Source organism: Carassius carassius, chromosome 1 (assembly GCF_963082965.1).
Source record: "Carassius carassius chromosome 1, fCarCar2.1, whole genome shotgun sequence".
Lineage (NCBI taxonomy): Eukaryota > Metazoa > Chordata > Actinopteri > Cypriniformes > Cyprinidae > Carassius > Carassius carassius.
In genome coordinates this window covers 27,549,656-27,569,456 of record NC_081755.1, presented here as the reverse complement: position 1 = coordinate 27,569,456, position 19,801 = coordinate 27,549,656, and the positions used below count along the sequence as shown (strand labels likewise).

The 19,801-nt window shown below is 37.0% G+C and overlaps 1 protein-coding gene and 1 long non-coding RNA gene across 22 annotated transcripts in view; both read right to left on the bottom strand.

Moving 5' to 3' along the window:
• Window positions 1-19,801, bottom strand: part of LOC132143657 (C-Jun-amino-terminal kinase-interacting protein 3-like) — a 37,294-nt gene that overhangs the window by 1,133 nt on the left and 16,360 nt on the right. For 3 of the 21 annotated variants that reach the window (XM_059554077.1, XM_059554175.1, XM_059554122.1), the window contains 24 exons: window positions 19,549-19,560; window positions 18,666-18,683; window positions 18,167-18,224; window positions 17,925-18,077; window positions 16,659-16,716; window positions 15,980-16,128; window positions 15,074-15,130; window positions 14,707-14,877; window positions 13,580-13,739; window positions 12,488-12,538; window positions 7,148-7,234; window positions 6,919-7,071; window positions 5,685-5,850; window positions 5,392-5,586; window positions 5,160-5,316; window positions 4,830-4,949; window positions 3,740-3,820; window positions 3,402-3,469; window positions 3,127-3,275; window positions 2,871-3,042; window positions 1,989-2,102; window positions 1,470-1,508; window positions 372-533; window positions 146-292 (listed from right to left, as the gene is read on the bottom strand). In XM_059554077.1, the coding sequence (XP_059410060.1) occupies window positions 146-292; window positions 372-533; window positions 1,470-1,508; window positions 1,989-2,102; window positions 2,871-3,042; window positions 3,127-3,275; window positions 3,402-3,469; window positions 3,740-3,820; window positions 4,830-4,949; window positions 5,160-5,316; window positions 5,392-5,586; window positions 5,685-5,850; window positions 6,919-7,071; window positions 7,148-7,234; window positions 12,488-12,538; window positions 13,580-13,739; window positions 14,707-14,877; window positions 15,074-15,130; window positions 15,980-16,128; window positions 16,659-16,716; window positions 17,925-18,077; window positions 18,167-18,224; window positions 18,666-18,683; window positions 19,549-19,560 (2,697 nt within the window). Of the gene's footprint in view, window positions 1-117; window positions 293-366; window positions 534-1,469; window positions 1,509-1,988; window positions 2,103-2,870; window positions 3,043-3,126; window positions 3,276-3,401; window positions 3,470-3,739; window positions 3,821-4,829; window positions 4,950-5,159; window positions 5,317-5,391; window positions 5,587-5,684; window positions 5,851-6,918; window positions 7,072-7,147; window positions 7,235-12,487; window positions 12,539-13,579; window positions 13,740-14,706; window positions 14,878-15,073; window positions 15,131-15,979; window positions 16,129-16,658; window positions 16,717-17,924; window positions 18,078-18,166; window positions 18,225-18,665; window positions 18,684-19,548; window positions 19,561-19,801 lie in introns of those variants that run through there. The other 18 variants (XM_059554086.1, XM_059554194.1, XM_059554113.1 and 15 more) reach the window with 16 other exon arrangements.
• LOC132143754 (uncharacterized) lies at window positions 3,965-4,800 on the bottom strand. Its single transcript, XR_009434276.1, has 2 exons — window positions 4,596-4,800; window positions 3,965-4,556 (listed from the first exon to the last, which is right to left on the bottom strand). It is a non-coding gene; the product is annotated as an uncharacterized LOC132143754 (long non-coding RNA).

Sequence of the window (19,801 nt, the reverse complement as noted above, 5' to 3'; positions counted from 1 at the left end):
TGTGTGTGTTCACTGCTCTGTGTGTGTGCATTTCGGATGGGCTAAATGCAGAGCACAAATTCTGAGTATGGGTCACCATACTTGGCTGAATGTCACTTTCACTTCACTTCACTTCACTTCATTTAGTGTGTTAATAGTTTCTCACCGATACGGAAGTCGATATAACCCTCTCCTCCACTCAGCACCAGCACGTTCTGAAGGCTCTGTGCTTCTGTGTCCGTCGGGGCTGAGGACCCCTGAGACTCTGACGGACTGTCCAACACGCTACCATTCAGGGTGGACAACACATCGCCTGAAAACGACAGATGAGAGGCATGTAAGAAAAAATTAACGGAATAAATAATTCTCTAATATTTCAAATGGACACTAACCTGGCACTGACACGAAGAATTTGACGGCATCCCTGTGTCCATGGAAACAGAGTTGAGCCTGTGCCATAGAGCAGTATGGTATGAAGCTACTCTTCTCAGAGTTACTGTCATCTGCATATACATGGATCACGCCCCCCGACGACGTGGGCGACACCTTATTGGCTGCAAGGGAACACAAGCTACCAATCAGAAAGCATAACAACCAATAGCAGAAACTCACAGGGACTGCCAGTGCTTAAGAAAACTAATCTGCTGCAGATTAAAACTGTAATAAACAGATCAAAGCATGCTAAAATATCCACAAGATACTCAAGACACAAAAAATGTGAAAAAAATTCTACATAATTAACATGGTGAAAGTAATGCACAGAGGGATGATTCATTCATAATTAAAACATGCTAAAACCACTGACAGAACTACTCTACTGAACAATGGAGTGCATGAAGGAAGACTGAAGTGTTAACTTCTTTAGTTTGTTGAAAAAAATATTTCATTATATTACTGATTTTCAGTTTTCCTGATATATATGTATATGTGGATTTAAAGAAGTCTTCTGTTCCAGAGGTACACCACATTATTTATTTTCAAAAAATTTCCTCAGTTTTCCTTTTTTTTTTGTGTTCCTGTAGCTCAATTGTTAGAGCATTGCGCTATCAAGCGCAATGTTGGGGGTTCGATTCCCCGGGAACACATGATAGGAAAAAATTGATAGCCTGAATGCACTGTAAGTCGCTTTGGATAAAAGCGTCTGCTAAATGCATAAATTTAATTTTAAATTTAATTTAAATTCTTTGTTACCATATGTATATAAGTATGCATGCATGTACCAAGAGCTGCTGAGAAACCACAACAAATTCCTTATCTGTTTGCGCAAATAAAAGCTGATTCTAGTCTATATTTATATGAATCTTTAAGATAAAACTGAAAAGAACTAAACTAAAATAATGAGGACAGATAATCTATGACCAAAACATGCAAAAAAAGTGAAAAAACAAGTTTATTAACCAATGAAACGTAAATGAAAGAAGACCATGGAGAAGCCAAAATAAGTGTGATGGGACATGATAATAATGACAGCTGTAACGCTCCACACTTACCCCTCAGTCCGAGGAGCTGCCCTCGATGAAGCACTACGGCTACAGGAAGAAGGAGGTGGGAAGGGGAACAAGGCAGGACAAGAGAGCAACACCCATGAGACAAAGTGAAAGAGCGTAGTGGAATAATAGAGAAAAAGGAACAGGAGAAAAGCTAGGAAGGAGACAACAAGAGGGTTTGTTGGTTAATTAATGGACTGAGGAAGTTGACCTAGCGGTTAATGATCTGGGATAATGACATTAAAGTTTGCAGGTTAATCCCAAAGTGGTGGCAATAAACTCAATGATGCTGTGATTCAAGCCTCTTAACTAGCTGAACCGGCAAGACTTCCTTGATCAGCCAGCTTCAGATTGAGCAAGAGTAAGAGCAAGATGGCTAACTACCAAAAGTGTCAATTACAAGCATAAACCAATGCCAGAGAAATATGTTAGCTGACTAGTGAAGGGAAAGGGAAGTGGTTCAGATGATCAAAGACCTTGTTAACATTAAAGCATGTGTGCATACAAACACCCATTGCTCACTTTCAGTCAGAGGGATGGAGATGATGACACCATTTCCAGTCCCCACCCACAATCGGTTTCCTCCAATCAGCAGCGCAGTTATCCTGACAAAAGAGAAGCCCAACTTTCCTGTACCTGTCGACCACAGACAACATAGTATGTAAAACATTTATATTGCAACTGATATTTGATAAATATTAGGCAAAATTATTCCATCAATAAATAGAACAATGAACATGATGATTTTGATTTTGAATGATTTTAAAAATCTTATTTTATGTACATTTAAAATAGTTTTTTGTGTACTTTTTCTGTTAAATTGCTAAATAAATAATACATTTCTAAAATAAAACAAAATATAAAGTAAAAGTAACATTTTGCAAGAGGAGGCAATTAAGTACACATATGTGACCCTGGACCAAAAAAACAGTCATAAGTCATTTTTCAAAATTTAGATTTATACATCATCTGAACTTTCTATTGGTGTATTTCATTAGGTGGTTTAGGATCGGACAATATTTGGCCGAGATACAATTATTTGAAAATCTGGATTCTGAGGCTGCAAAAAATCCTTTCCACCTTTAAAGTTGTCCAAATATAGTTCTTAGCAATGCATTTTACTAATCAAAAAATAAGTTTTGATATATTTACATTAAGAAATGCACAAAAAAATCTTGAACATGATCTTTACTTAATATCCTAATGATTTTTTGGCATAAAAGAAAAATCTGTAATTTTGACCCATACAATGTATATTTGGCTTTGCTACAAATATACACCAGTGACTCAAGACTGGTTTTGTGCTCCAGGGTCACATATAATCTTCCTTTCTAAACTAATCTCTACACAGAACTCTATAAATCAGAAGTGTTAAAGTAAGAGCAACAAAGTGAGAAGTGCTACCCAGCATCTTGCTGACGTAAGGCTCGATGTCCACATCTTGCAGATGCTGATGTGTGAGAGCATGGTACAAGCGCAGCGTAGAATCCAACCGGATTGAAACCCACACACCATCACCAATCCATGCCAGCTGCCTCACCTGGCTCTCCTTGCGTGGGTGAGCGTCAAATGATTTCTGTATGAAGGAGAGAGAAACATAACATAGAGTCCCAAGACAAAGACTATAATGAGGCCATCACATTCACTATCTGCGACTCGCCTCAATCTGCATGCTCTTTGGCTGGATCACGTGGATCTTGTTCTTGTTACCACACCAGACTTTGTCATGAACCACAGCCATGCATCGGATGGAGTGGTGGGGTCTTCCCAGATCCATTAGGTGATAGTTCGATAGATCCCATTGCCCATCTGTGTTTACATTTCACATTTGTCATTATAAAATGCATGCATGAAAAATATTTATACCCAAACAGTTTTGACCGAAAACTCTTTTCCTTTTTCTCATAGGTTTAGCATTAGTTAGATGAAGCAAACCTTCAGCTCTGTGGAAGATTGCAAGAGTTCCATCAGCTAATGCAACCAAAACTCTCCCCTTCACATGTCTGAACCACAAAGAGACAAAGTAGGAAGTTATTGGTATTTTGCATAAAATTGGGAGTTTTCAGTCCTTTATTACAGTATATACAATACCATTCTAAAGTTGGCAGTCAGTAAGATTTTTTCCAGAAAAATATATTAATATTTTTTTATTGGGCAAGCAGGCATTAAATCCTGTGCGACAGTAAAGACTTTAACTAGTAAGAGATTTCTTTCAAAAACATTAAAAACCGACCCCAACGGTAGTGTACATACTTCATTAGGATTCTACTTACACCAAACTCAGTACAGAGTCTTTGAGTTTGATTGAATGGAGGCATTTCTTCCAGTTGGACACTGCAGAGTGGACATAAAGCCTGTGAACAGAGTTTACAGAGACCTAAGAGAGTATTTCACATGATGCATATAATATTTGAGATTCGGGGTGGGCGATATGACCAAAAGATCACGATTAGAGTCATTTTATTTCACAGTTATGGTTTGGTATTATAATATAGTCATTTTTGCTTTGAATAGGCCCTTTATGATATCTTCATTTTTAATACCATAAAAATGTCAGAATTCTTGACACCAGTGTCAATATCACAAAAAAACAAAACTAATATTAGCCTAAAATAAAAGACAATTCTCAAGCTCACTGAAGACAAGTAAACAGTCAGCGATTAAATAAGAATAAGAAGAAACTAATTACAAGCGATAGGACAAAAAAGTACAGTGGAACAAATAAATAAGGAGTTCTGCATACATTGTATAAAGTAATCAAATATATAAAACACTGAATATTCTTCACTTTGTAAATTAAATATATTTCTTCTTATAAAAGTTACAAAAGTGATTTAGTAAAGAGCAGTGAGAGGTTTTCTCTCTTTTGTTGTCTGATTAACATGAATGACAGACAGCAGGAATATTAGACTGCTGTCACTTTAAGAGCTTCCCAGATCCAATGTACTGTTACACACACGTTTTTGTTCTCAGCTGTTTGCTTTCACTTAAGACCTAAATTACGGTGTTTAGGAGGATTCTTGCAAAGATGGGCATTTTGACACATATAAGTGTGTATTTAACCGTTCAAGGACTATAAAGAGCACCTCTCTGACCACCTCTGACCAGTTCAGAAATAGTCTCTCGAACTGTTTGAGTTCTCTTTCACTGCTGATTGCATTTCTTGCAGCTTAAAATCACTTGCAAACAATGCTTTCGTGACCAAGTAGCACAGCAATAGATAGATAGAGACGATAGTCCAAAATCTCTACCAGTGTACAAATTTCTATAAGTTAATCGTGTCTACTGGTTTATCGCCCGCCCCATTTGAGATAGAATTTAGAATTTAGAATGTGAAAATGCGACTGAAAATATGTTACCGACCAGCCGTTCTGGGCCCCCAGCCACATGGTCGGGGCAGCACTTGTTCCTGCCCTGTCGTCTCCTGCCTCTTCTGAGTCTGTGGCGGCTGATGTCACTTGCTCCTTCGGCATTCCTGCCTCACTGATGGCACAACACACAGAGCAGACCATTGAAATTCAACACACTTGCCTAAACCATCCCCTACAGTATTCAGAAAATAGCATCGTGTCCTTTTGCAGTGAGAAAAAGAGGATTGGTTTAGAAAACAGCAAAAAGTTTCATAAAGCTTTCTAAAAGCATCTGGTAGGCGTTTTATTATCCAAAGTTTGTTTGAGGTTCACTAGGATATACCTGTGTGTGTTGTCAGTAAAGACATGCTCGGTGAAAGGTCTGAGTGTGCTCTCCTCATTCTCATTAGGCCCTGCCTCCTCAGACACCTCAATGGCTTCTGTGGCTTCCTCCGCAGACTGTGACACTGCTAGGCTTTTGCACACCGGAGCTGTAGGAGCTAGACACAAAACATATGATGTCCACTATGTAGTCTCAAAGATGCCTAACATACGTTTTCCGTCAGTTTGCTGACCTTGGCTTCGGTCCTGCACGGGTGTGTCGGTGCGAGAGGAGCAGTTGCTGCGCACTGCGCTGCAGTTAGTGGCACAGCCCACGATGGTGATCCCCGCCAGCATGCCCTCCACTCCACCCTTCCCCTCTGGAGCCCCGTCTCCAGCCTGCTGCTCCGGAAGTATCTCACCTGCTGGGTAATCACTCTCACTGGCCGCTACACACACAACAAGAATACAAGTGAGGGTTAACACATCTTCTACAGGGTCAGTGTCAGTTGAGAGTGTGGCTGTTTGCATATAGCACTACACAGACCTGGTACACTGGAGATGCACAGCACATGGGCATTACACACATTAAACTGGTCGACCAGTGAGCAGGGCTGGTTTGCGTCAATAATCACCACTTTACTGGCTGAATGAGTGCTGGTCAGTATCCACACGCGGCTGCTCATGGAGTCGGTCTCGTGCAGCTCTTTAGGCTAAAAGAGGAAGAATTACCAATGTTCAGATGCAGGTTCATTCAAATTATAATTATCATGTTCACTTCCAGCATTTATTTACTTAAAGAAAGAAAGGGAAGCAGTAAAAAGTAAAAGATGTTCAGTGAGGTGCAAGAGTCTATGACCACTTTTGAACTAGTGACTAGTGAATAATAAAAAAGTAAAAAGGCTGAAATAATCAAAATAATCAAATTCTTAATATTTGGTTGGTCTCCCCTTTGTTTTAATCAGTTCTAAATTTGCTTATTTGATTAGATACCTATCAAATGTGTAGAAATGTAAATAATTCTATTTATTTTACATCACAGAATTTCTTTACATTCTTTACTATAAATTTCGCTGCAAAAATTCCAGGTTTAAATTTGATTGGAATTAAATGTTTGACACGGACTCAGGGTTTCTGAATATCTCGGACTTTTCCCCGGTGTGTCTGTGTATTTACACTGCTGTTCAAAGGTTTGGAGTCGGTACATTTTTTATTTTTTTCTGAAAGAAGTCTCTTATGCTCACCTAAACTGCATTTATTTTATAAACAAAAATAGTAAAATTGTGAAATATTATTGCAATAAAAAAATTATATTCTAATATATTTTAAAATGAGTATATTTACTTTATTAAAAAAATTTAGTGTGTATATATATACACCGTATTTTCCGGACTATAAGTGGCACTTTTTTTCATAGTGTGGATGGACTATAAGTCGCAGGACCATCCACACTATGAAAAAAAGTGCCACTTATAGTCCGGAAAATAAGGTAATTTGGTGATTAAATACACAATAACCATTTCTTAATATCAATGTTAAAAATGTTGCTTTTTTTTGTAGAGAATGTTACTTTCTTGAGGATGCTTTGAGTTCAAAGTAACTGCGTTTTCTAAATAATATTTTTGTGACATTATAAAACATTCAGAAAACAAACTGTAGCCTTTGATCAATTTAAAGCATCCTTGAATAAAATTGTTAATTTCTTAACAAAAAAAAAAAAAGATTGATCCCCATTTTTCCCAACATCTCTCACAAAAGTGTTATTTTTTTCTTCATTTTACCTTCTTCTTCTCTGGTGAGCTCTGCTCACTCTTGCTGTCTGCGGTTTCATCTTCAGCAGTCAAAGGATCTGAGGCAGTGGACGTCTTCACAGCTGCAGTCTCCTGATTGGGGCTCTTCCAGCCAGTGAGATCCACACCAGCAGCACACCACAGCTGAAGAACAAGAGTCTGAGTTCACAACTTCATATCCTCAAAACAACCAGCCTGACGGCCTGTGTGTATCCTGTACCTTCCTGTTGGGGTCTTTCTCCACCAGAGGGCGGCAGTACACTGGCACAGGGACATTTTTCATACGACTATCCTCCTTCTCATTGGCCTGCTAGGACACAGGAAGACAGAGATGTTCACAAGGCCTTTGTCAATAAGACCACTGCCACACACTCACTACAAGTCACGCTCAGAGCTCCCACCATGCCCTGGTTAAGACTGCTTTCATCCAGGGTAGACAGGGAAAGAGGAAACCCAGAACAACAGATCAAAAACTGTTAGTTACAAGGCAGACGCATGAGAAATGCCAGTCAATCTACAGTATAGTCAGCTAAAGCCACTGAGACAGAGAGAGCAGCAAATCATGATTCAAGTGTTTCTAAGATAGGGGACAGTTTGATACGGGCCAGCATATCATGTTACACAACACTGACAGAGTAGTATTTCTTATCATCTGAATGAATTTACTTTAATCTACGACTACGTTGCCTGTATAAAATTAATATTAAATTGTGATTATATTAAAATCAGCTTTCGTTACATTTTAGACATCTGGAATTTGCTATGAAACTATTAGATTAGAGTTCAACTAAACTCTGCCTACATACTAGATTTGAATAACCTTTTATCTTTATTATCTTTAAAAAGGCAACCCTTGTGAAAAAGAAGAACACTTTCACATACTTTTAATTCATATTGTTTTAGTTTTTGAAATACGGTTAAACTACTGGCAAAAGTACTGACAAGTAGGTATGATAAACCATAAACTATATGGTAAATATGCTTAAATATAAATTCTATTGAGACCTGTGTCATTTAAGTACATTTGCAATTCCACATTTATAATGATGAAGCTGTAATAGTTTAAAGTACAACTTTTTAATATTGTCTTATAAGATTACTTAAGCGTGTTCACAAACTGTCATGAAAGTGTATTCTCTTTTAGTTCACCTAAGTGGCCTTTTATTTCAAGAATATCATATATTTGGCAAGTACAATTTTTAAAAACAAAATAAATGTATATATAAAAGGGACCAAACTAAGTTTTAAAATTAAACTGTAATAGTTATCAACTACAGCCACTGCATTACTCACCTAACCAATATGAAAAATGTTGAATGGAAAGAAATATATGTATAAATATATGTATGAAATATATATATCCTGCTTCCTATTACATGAAATCAGAAATATTACATATATGGCCTTTTTAAATGCTGGTTTTTTTTTTTTTACATAATTGAATGTAACTTTTTTTAAAGTTAAAATTAAGCTGAAATTTAGCAGAACAGTAGACTTTCTACACAATTACAGTAATATTATAAAAAGTGTTGTCTTATTTATCATTGAAAGGTACTCCAAAGGTCCTTACTACTCCAATATTTCTGTTGCATATCAAGTGCTGATTGATTACCATATTCACACACCACTCTATATGAATTACACTTTGATACATGGTACTACATCTTTCAACAAAGCTGACATAAATTATGATGACTGGCATAGGACATATATAAGCTGTAAGCGACTGTAAAATCGGCCAAATGTCTAAAATGCCAGTAAATAGTGTTAGTGAGACGACTGGAAAGTATGGCGACAGCTATAAACAGAGATGTATAGTAACGAAGTAGAACTACTTCACTACTGTACTTAAGTACTAAAAGGCAGTATCTGTACTTTACTAGAGTATTATTTTTTTCTCCTACTTACACTTTTACTTCAGTACATATTTTCGATGAGTTTAATACTTTTACTCCGATATTTTGTTCAGTGCTGACTGAACTGCTGTGAAGAGAGAGATGAACACCGAGCCGAGCCAGATAATGACTCGTTCACGAGTCAAGAACCGGTTGCATCGGTTTTCGAATCACCAGTAGTTCTTTCTGACAGTTCGATTGAATAAACCAGTTGAAGAAAACAGTTCACCGGTTCTTTTGCGCTCGACGTAATGGCGTCATTGGCGTTGACTGCAAGCCTTCGGTTTACCAGCGCTCATAACATTAGCACAGAATCAGTTCAGAATCACTCACCAAAAGAATCAGTTCGGTTCAGAAGCTCTGTGTGTCAGTTTGCTTCACGCTGAATCACACATGCGCAGTATCATCAGCTCCTCGGTTCTCGAATCGGACACGTCTGACAGAAACGGTTCTTGACCCCTGATCTATAATATAAGTTATATATATAGATCAGTGTTCTTGACTCGTGAACGAGTCAGTCTGTTGTTCGTTATCTGGCTCGGCTCAGTGTTCATCTTCAGTTCTCTCTTCACAGCAGTTCAGTCAGTGTACTGTTTGAGTTCATGAATTACTCCGGGATATTGTTTTGTTTGAACTCAGAGGGAGTGTCAGCCACATTAAACAAGTTAACAGCTTAAGTCATTTGTGGATTAATGCGTATTGGAGACGCGAACCGTTTAAAACGATTCAGTTCGATTTGATGAACTGTTTCAAAAAGATCCGGTTACATCGAATGATTCGTTCGCGAATCGGATATCACAAACTGCTTTGTTTTGAACTGTCTTACAAGACACGGAAGAGAAGACAATGCTGAATAAAGTCTTTGTTTTCTTTTTTTTTTGGACCAAAATGTATTTTTTCGATGCTTCAAAAATTTCTAACTGACCCTCTGATGTCACATGGACTACTTTGATAATGTTTTTCATACCTTTCTGGACAATGGAGGGACTGAGAGCTCTCGACTAAATCTAAAATATCTTAAACTGTGTTCCAAAAATAAACGGAGGTCTTAGGGGTTTGAAACAACATGAGGGTAAGTTATTAATTACATAATTTAGCAATTTGGGCGAACTAACCCCGTAATCTGTTTTTTTTTTTTTTTGTTTACAAAAAGTTACAGTCAAAGGAATTGTGATTGTCCTTTGACTACTTTCTTTAATAACTACATAACACCAGGGCTCCAAACAAAAAAATCGAGTAAGGAGCAATTTAGGTGCCAAATGATTTTTTTAGGTGCCACAGAATAAACATGTTTTATGCATTTTATTTAAATTATTTATTTTACATTTTAACTTTTTAATCATACTGACGTGTTTATGTCTCATCTTTTCTTGACTTTATCAGCATTTTAATCCATCTTGTAGATGACCTGGGAATGAAGGTTCACTTAAAGTGGGAGCTAAATGTCTTTTCCAACTTGAAATATACAGTCATGCGTTGTTTATTACACAAAATCTGTACCAATATCATGGACCATAAGCATCACTTGGCCCCTGAGTATAGTTTGGGGTCCTATGAGAGTTTTGTCATACTCTCTTAAAAATAAAGGTGCTTCATGATACCATAAAATAACCTTTTTTTTCCTGTCTAAATGGTTTCATAAAGAACCTTTAACATTTGAAGACAATAACAGATTATGAAAAGGTCAGAAAGAGATTGTTCTTCAAAGAGCCTTTGACTGAATGGTTCTTTGTGGAACCAAAATTGTTCTGTGAAGAACCTTTTAAGCTCCTTTATTTTTAAGAGTGCATGTCTTTCACACTTTCAGTCTGTTTTTCTTAATTAGTAAAATTTAATTTTATAGGAGGAGTTGAATCATGTAGACAACAGGTTAAGTAAAAATATTAAAAATTCAATAGCTCATAAATATAGCAAAATGCTCCTCTTTATAGTTACTTATGGACACCGAAAGGTTACTGAGGTTAATATTACGTTGCAATGTTTACAAGCTTTACAAGTTTTCCGCAGTTTGAAAGTGTTGTTCTGTAGAATCTCTTATAAAATAGCCTAAGGTTTGATGTTAATTCATGTTCATTATGTACTCATTATGAGCAAGGTATGATAGGTTCACGTGCTGCTTGAACTGAGGCACTACTCGCGATCGTGCCTGCCGCATTAGGGGCCGTTCACATGCGCATCTTTTTTCAAATGTAGGCGTGCGTGCTCATAATGGCAGCGACACACTCGTTTTTTTCCAGAAGCGCCCGCACCGCATCGAGTTAAAAACATCTCAACTTTTCAGAATCCCGCAAGCGCAACGCAGGTCATATGACAAGAACCAACCAATCAGCTTCATCCTTTCCAGTACCAAAGTTGAAAGCTCAGCCAAGATGAAGGAACAGCTGATCATAGCTGTATATGGATAGCCATTTTTAAATAAATTTAGTAACAGAGCTACTGCAAGCGATTTTTAGTGCTGCAAATCCATTTATCCTTTGCTGAAATTTACGCGTCTTCATGGAGAGAGCAGGTCATGGTTGCTTAGCAACGGCAGACGCCTCAGGAGCGCAAGAGCCCAAAGGCTTTTGGAAAAAAATCAGAAAGCGGCGCCTAGCGTTTTCCACGCGTTTATAGGCGCGATATGTGAACGGTCCCTTAAAGAGCACCAAAACTGTATTTATTGTTTGAATTTTGTTATGAATTTGGAATAATTTTAAGGCTGATAGTTTGTAAATTAAAAAGTAACAAAGCACAAAGCTTTTTGCGATTACTGGACGGCAAGTGCACTTCAAATAATGAAGTTAATGCATTAACAGAACACAGCATGGACTGAGATCTTGTTAAGAAGAAGCCTTATGATTATAAACGAGAACTGTTAACGATATTGCCAATATCCACACAGATGACAGCTTTACCTGTTGTAGTTTGTTCAAGATATGAACGAAATAGACGCTGTTTTTCTGCACTTTCTCTTCAAGTCTCCATCATTTCTCTCTCGCACGCGTTTATCAGGTGTGTGTCAGCGCTGCTGCGCGGCAGATGAGGACTGTTTAAAACTCTTTTTCCCACTAAAACTTCGATGCGTATTCTCTCAATTCGCGAACATAACAAAAGATGTGAATGCAAAACAATCAGGAAAAAAGGCATTACATGCAATTTTTATAAGAGATAACATGTAAATACATAGGCCTAGTAGCCAGTGGCGACCTCAGCAAAAACTTCACTCGCATTTTAATATTTATGGTCGCAAATGCGACCGTTTTAGTCGCAGTTTGGAGCCCTGTAACACAATACTTGTACTTTTACTTTCAGTACTTGAGTAGTAAATTTTCAAATAGACTACTTGCAATACTTAAGTACAAAAAATGTTGAATACTTTAGTACTTCTACTTAAGTGTGGTGCTTAAAGAGCACTTCAACTTCTACTCAAGTCATTTTATTGATAGAGCACTTGTACTTTTACTCAAGTCTGGGTCTCTAGTACTTTATACATCTCTGGCTATAAAACACCAGAGCTTTCATTCCTAAAGATTTATTAAACCTAGCAGAGACGTTATTTTCAGCTCTGTCAGTTTTCTGCTGCGTCTACGCTGTGGTTTGCTGACTGAGGCTGAGTCAGGTTAGGGCCGGGAGTTAAAGGGACAGGGTGGAGAGGTGCATGCTGGTCCTCTGCCGCTCAGACTTGCCTGCATCCTCTTCGCTGTGGTATCTTGAGCACTGTCCGCCTGCGAGCCGTTCTGTGGGAGATCACAGTTAGAGCCAAGGCGACACTGTCACCACAGCAACCCTAACACTGTTGCCGCTCCAGAAAGCAGTCAACTAGTCCCATAAAACAACTAACAGTGCCACACGAACCTGCAGGAATTCAGATGGACGGCGTGGCACTGAACAGGTTAAACCAATTAGCACTAAATGGGACGAAGCACTAAATCATTGTATTTTACAGTCTTCAGCTTTACAGAAAAAATAAGCAAAGACTATCACTCATATACAGTGTTGGGATATTACCGGTAATTGTTATTCATTTTAATTTGTTTTAATTTTGTTGTTTTTGTCTCTTATGTTTTTTTTAGAAAAATTAACAATTTTATATTTAAATGTACCTATAATTACTTAATTTCATCTTTTCATAGAAGTCAGTTTAATGCTGCAGTTTAATGCATTTAAACTTATTTCATTTTAGTTAATTTTTGTCTTTTATAAAAATAAAATTCTTGTTTATATATATATATATATATATATATAATTGTTTTATTTCAGCTTTATTTAAATTAACAACAAAAAAAGTTTTAGTATTAATTAATAACACTATCATTGACTCCTTTTAAACCTTGCATTTTTCTTGTGAAATATTACGTGAAATTAAGTTCTTCATCACTATTGTTTTTACTTTTTCTAGATTCATAAGTTCCAATTAACCTCACTTTAATGATTTCACCATAATATATAGGTTTATGGTAGATGCAAGCTCTAACTGCAGACTTTACCTGTATATTTATCTTATAAATATCTGACACTGTTACATACTTTGCCATTTTTTGTCACTATCTTGTAGTGTAGCTAAATCATTTTATATATATATTTTTTTTTCACTAAACTTTTCTTGCACATCTTCAACAAACAATTCATAAACTATCTTGGGAGGAGCTAAACTAAGACACGCCCCTTTGGGCATTTGGATCCATCTTTATTTATTTTTTCTTTTGTATTTGACTTCCTATGTACAGATAATCTGCTTAGAGAGTTCAGGGGTCAAGGGTGAAGACAGGAGCAGATACCTGTTTCAGTCGGGACGGGACGCTCCAGCCACAGGTCTGCATGGGGCCGTCCTTCCGGCGCATGTGCTCGCGCACCTGCCGGTACTGCTCTCGCCGCTGCTCTCTGCGAGTACAGAGTGCAGAATCGCTGAGGAGAGACGCAACACCGTTACTGGGCAGTCTACAGGTGAAGAGAAAGAGAGAGGGAGCAGTCAGCAAAAGAGCGAGAGAACCAGCCAGCCAGAGGCCAAAAACAAATGCCAGACACACTGCGTGATGTCAAAATGTTATATTTCATTTACATTTATGCATTTGGCAGATGCTATTTAATGCTAATGGAGGGCGAGGCAAACAGATAAAAAAGGAACATTTAATATGTATATGCTGATGTGAACTGATGTTTTAAGACATAATGAATTCATAAAGCATTTACATTTATTAATTTGGCAGCAGTTTTGCTATTCTTTACTGAAACCTTTAAAAAACATTTCCATCAATTGAAAAAGCTGAAATAAAATGTAATATTTTATTAGATGAAATACTTAAAAACCTAACGCAAAAAAACTAAGTGAAAAATCGAAATGTTGCCTTTGCAGCTAACTGAAATAATATAAGTTGAAGTACTAAAAATACAGAAACTAAAACTAAATAAAAATGAATCTAAAAAGAAGTATAATAAACAAAAACCACAAACTAAAACTTAACTAAAACTGAAATGAAAACTGAAAATATAAAAATGAAAACTAATTAAAAATACAGTTATTAATATCATTATGTGTGTTCCCTGAGAACTAAACCCCACAACCTAAATTAAGTCATTATTAAATAAATGCCATTAATTCGAGTTTTGTTTTAGAGATAATGTTAGCATTAATCAGTAGAAATAGTTTTTATTATTAGTTTTATTTATCAGAGTCTGTGATATTTCCTTGGACAGCTCCTGCTGTAAGTAAACGTGTGTGTGAGTGTGCAACAGCTAACAGTCAAACCCAGCATCAGCACACAGCATTTAGCAGGAGTCAGCTTGCCTGAGCAGAAGAAAGAGAGAGCAGACTTAGGGGACAGAGGATGAGGGAGGACAGTGTGTGGATGGGGATTTGAGGACAGATGGGACAAAGACACAGTCAGGTATGCATGCTTCCTCTCACTCTTCAGGCATGAACTCCAGTACGCGGCTGGAGGTGGAGATCTGGCACATGGTTTGGGAGCGTCTCTGGTTGTAGCCAGCAGGAGAAGGAGACTTGTAGTGAATGTTGACACTGGTGTTCGGCCGTTTCACGGGAGGAGGGCTCGCAGATGAGCTAAAAAGACGTGCAAAGCTGGAGAGAGACAGAGCAAAGTGAGTAGGTAAAGGAACAGGAAAACAGATAAAATGCAAATGACAAAAATTTGTGCTAAACACGTTTAACATCATTAAGATATTTCAGCTGTGTGAAATCAAGCCCCTGATTTTCCTTGCAAACTGACTTAAGAGTTAAACACAGACACAATGTCTAAAACCGCTGTAATACTTACAACTGCCAGATTATGGACTTCTTCTTCTCTTGTAGAGGAGGACTCTCTCGAGATGCCCTGTGGAAGTCAAAAGAAAAACCAGAAAGTCTGCATTGTAAAATATATATACAGCACACACAAGAAATCTTTTTAACAATAATTTACTTTAAAAGCACATGTATTTTCCTGATGAGTACTAAATTAATTTTCAGTAAGCCATAAATGATATGGTAATTCATACTTTTTAGTTCCAAAAAAATATTCTAAATTAAATTTGATATATATATATATATATATCAAATTTAATTTAGAATGTTTTTTTGGAATGATAATAAAAAAATGTAAATGTAAAAGGACAGTAAAAGGATATTCCAAGAAGTCCGTGCATGATGCATCTCAAGCGATTTTTTTTACTTACTTATTATTATTTATTTTTTAACCCTACAAATCAAATCAAAGTTTGGGGTCGGTAAGATAATTTAATATTTTTGAAATAAGTATCTTATGCTCACCAAAGGTGCATTTATATGATCAGAAACACATTAAAACAGTAATATTTGTTTCTGTGATGCAAAGCTGTATTTTCAGCATCATTACTCCAGATTTTCCAGAATTTATTCTGATAACATGCTGATTTGGCATTCGGGAAACATTTCTCATAATTATCACTGTTAAAAATATTTGTGCTGTGTATGTAATCAATTACATACATTAGGGTGTTTTGTATCATTTTATGTTACATTACAACGCATTAATGCATTTTCACTCCCTATCGACCAGGTTTTTATGAGAATTGTATTGATCAAGTCGTTTAGATGTGCAAATGTCTGAGATTTTGTTTACATGCTTTGATGCCAGATAAGATGAAGTGTCTGACTGAGAGCTGATTTGGATGTGAGATTGTATGTCTGTGTGTTTCTCCCTGACCTGATCATCTCTGTCCAGCGCACAGCCTCCTGGAGCTCCATCAGTCTCTCCTTGTACTGGTTGCGCTCCATCAGCACACGGGCCATCTCTACACGGGTGAAGCGCCGTCTCTGCGTCATGGCCACATCGTCCTGCAGTGGAGATGAGTACTGCACCACAGAGCCACACAGAACAGAGCAGCAGCACAAAACACGGCAGCAGTGAAGCGGACGCTAGTGCATCAGGCCTTCAGCATTCACAGCATCAAACATGAGGTTACTAAAGCATTGCCAGAAGGTTAAAGGTTTACTGCGCATACCAATTTAATTAAAAAAAGCCAAGCCTGTATAGAAGTGACTGGAGGTCAAATTTCTCATATCCAACCATTGACTGTTTACAACTTGATTTAATGCAAAACATTTAAATTCTCACTTCAAAGATCATAAATGGTTTTAATGTTATTAATAATGTAAGAAAACAAGCATTATTTGAGTGTTTGAGATTTCAGAGCTCTGTTCCAAAACCTAGTGAGCATGATTTTTTCACTGAGTTCATCACGGTGCATTCTGGGATATACCATGGTGTCACTGAACTGAGCTAAAACAAGGTGTTACTAACTATTGACAGCAGTGTAGCAGCTCACAACGTTTTGGAGCAGAAAAAGCAGTGTTTGAAATGAGACTAAAGTGTTTTGACTTACATCCTCTCCGCCGTCATCTTTAGAGTCCTGAGATACCCCTAAAGCTTCAGCTCTCAGCCTTAAAGCAAAGGGAGACATTCAGACTTTAATAAGATTGGAGTCACAGAGTCTTAAAAAGCCACTTTTGGACACAGAGCACGTTTTTGCATTCCACTGTGCGGCTTTGTTTATTGTCTGTGGAAACATGTGCTAAATGGACACATTTCACATATTTCCGGTGACTCACACATGACATGGCGTTATTGAAACTGAAATATATAACTTTTATAAAACGTGAAACCTTGATTTTCTGCCCATTTCACTGCCGCACGTCTCAAAAACGTTTTTTGTGAAAGGCCCCTAAAACAAGTCCTGGATTAAACTAATGTTAGTGGTAGTTTAAATAGGCTGTAAATAATATTTTTATTTTGAAATATGCACCCATTCACAACAAAGGCTATGTAAATGTTTCTTGCCTAGTCTCATTCAGTTGCAAAGTACATAAATCACATAAATGATAAACAAGATGAGGCAAACATTTAACTTTTCAACAGTTTTGTTATCCTAACAACACAGAAAGTGACATGTAATGAAGTGCAGCAGAACTGCATCAATAATTTCAAATATTAGGGAGGAGTGGTGGCAGGACTCTCCTCATATTTTAATAACAAATGAATAAAATAAAACATTACCTAATTAACCTTGGAAGGGTTCAATTTGAGCAGACCCTCACAGTCTTTTCCCCAGTACATTCAAGCATCTGGCTCATATGTGGATCTCAACCACATTCTCAAAACTCTCATTTTCAACAACTTCAAAAACACAATTTTGATCGCCGTTCTTCACATACAGCATCAAATAACAATGACACTCGTATTTCATTGCGTACAGTAATTGCTCTGCAGTAGAAGACTTTTTGCAGATGATATTATTTGTTTTATGCCTGCAGTAATTATGCGTGAAATATCCAATCAAACAGTGTCAATTTGATGAATAAAGGTGAACTGCATTTATTGAGGCATCAGATATTTAATTGTTGTATAGGAAAAACATACTTTCACTATTACATACCTCGGGTTGCTAGCGACCCTATATATTTTACATAATACATCAGAAAACACATATTATTTTATAATTTCTTTCTTGTTATATTGTTTATAATCAATAGACTGAAGAATACTAAGAATGTTGATGTCTAACTTTAAAGGGTATTTAAGGGTTAAAACTGTTTTTAAGGAACAGTCTTAAAAATCTGTCAACAAACGTCAATGTTGTGAGAGAACAGACCTCTTTAGTTCCTCCTCCAGTTCTTTCACTCTCTGGTCCACTTTGCTCTTGGACAGTTTGACTGTTTCCAGCTCTTCCCGGAGCACTTCCTGTTCACTCGACAGCTCATCCACTTTAGCAATCAGGTCATTCTTCACAATATTCAGGGCATTTCTACACAAATCAAATGACCCCATTAGAGCATGAAGACGCATGCATACACAGGCAAATAAACACACATACTGTTTATCTGTCATTCTTACTTGGTCTCCAGTAGTTGTTTGTTCTCTGTTAGCAGATTTTCCACCTCTTTCCCCATACCTGTGGGATATACAGCATTAGCCGGAGTAAAGACCACCATGAACTCTTTCCAGGTCTAAGGAACAGCTGATTCAAAACTACATCACGATTGTTTGAAATTACACCACAATCACAAAGAATTACAGTACATTTGATCACTTCTGTAGCTATTTGATTCTAAGTTAGTGAAATCTCCTTTTTATTGTCACACTGAACAATGACCTTTAAGGGTTTTATTTACAAGACATCTAAAGGGGTATAATCACGGTCTGAACATCCAAACTGAATTGATAATGTGATTCATATGAGCCATAAAGCCATGCATTCGAAAGCACAGCACTGAGCAGCCGAAGTTAACAGGATTAGAAGAGCAGAAGCACAGGAGAACATCTCACCAAAGGAACCTATCACAATGTCCTACTGAGAATAACGGGAGGGGGAAAAGGAGGCTATGAGCCTTACCAAAGAAATCATCCCGGACTGAAACAGAGAGCCAAGGAGGAAACAGAAGGAAAGTGGCGAGGAGGGAGGAGGCAGCCAAATGACAGAAGGAGTACAGAGAAGATTCAAAGAAGAAGATAATGACGGAAATGAAGAGAGATGGGATTAAGGAAAAGATTAATAGAAGAGAGAAAAACAAATGGACAGGTACATGTTAGATATTTATCATCACACAGACACACCTTATAGTTCCTTTATAAAGCAAAATCTATCAGCTATTTATTCAAAACATGCACATACACATTCAGAGGTTTGTGGTCAGGAAGATTTTGAAGTTTTTATTTAAAGAAAGACTGCATTTATTTGATCAAAAACACAGTAATTCATCTTGTGAAATATCATTGCCATTTAAAGTAACTGTTTTCTATTCAAATGTATTTCATAATGTAATTTATTCCTGTCATGCAAAGCTGAATTTTCAGCATCATTGCTCCAGTCTTTAATGTCACATGATCCTTCAGAAATCATTCCTGATTTGGTGAAGAGACATTGCTTATTATTATCATTATTAAATATGTTTTTGCTAGATTTTTGTTAGATTTTTTTTCGATGAATAGAAAGTTCATGTCTTCACTGTAACTTATAATCAATTAAAACTCCTTGATGAACAAAAGTATAAATTTCTTTCAAAACATAAAAATCTTTCTGACCCCAAACGTCTGAACAGTAGTGTATTTTTAGACATATATGTCATATAGTCTTTTGTTGTATAGTTTAAAGCTGTGTTTAAAGTAATATGACTAATTGTGTTTCATGTTGATGTTAAATCCATACAAAAAAGTCATGAAGAGTAAAAAAAGAATGAGAACTAAAAGTAGTAACCAATCAGTGGTCAGATACACACCTGAGAATTCCCCTAGGGGCGTGGCCGAGAGAAGCACACACAGGAAGGAAGCATAGAGAGGGGTCAAGGGTCAGTGAGTGAGACGGCCAATCAAAAGAAAGATCCACCTTCACACTGAGATAAACAAATCAACAGCTCTACCTTGATAATGAAACAAGACAAATCAGAAAACTGCCAACATAAATAACGGGAATTACTCAAATGAAACAACTCAGGATAACTTCATCAGACCAAAATGTGCTTAGGGGGCAGG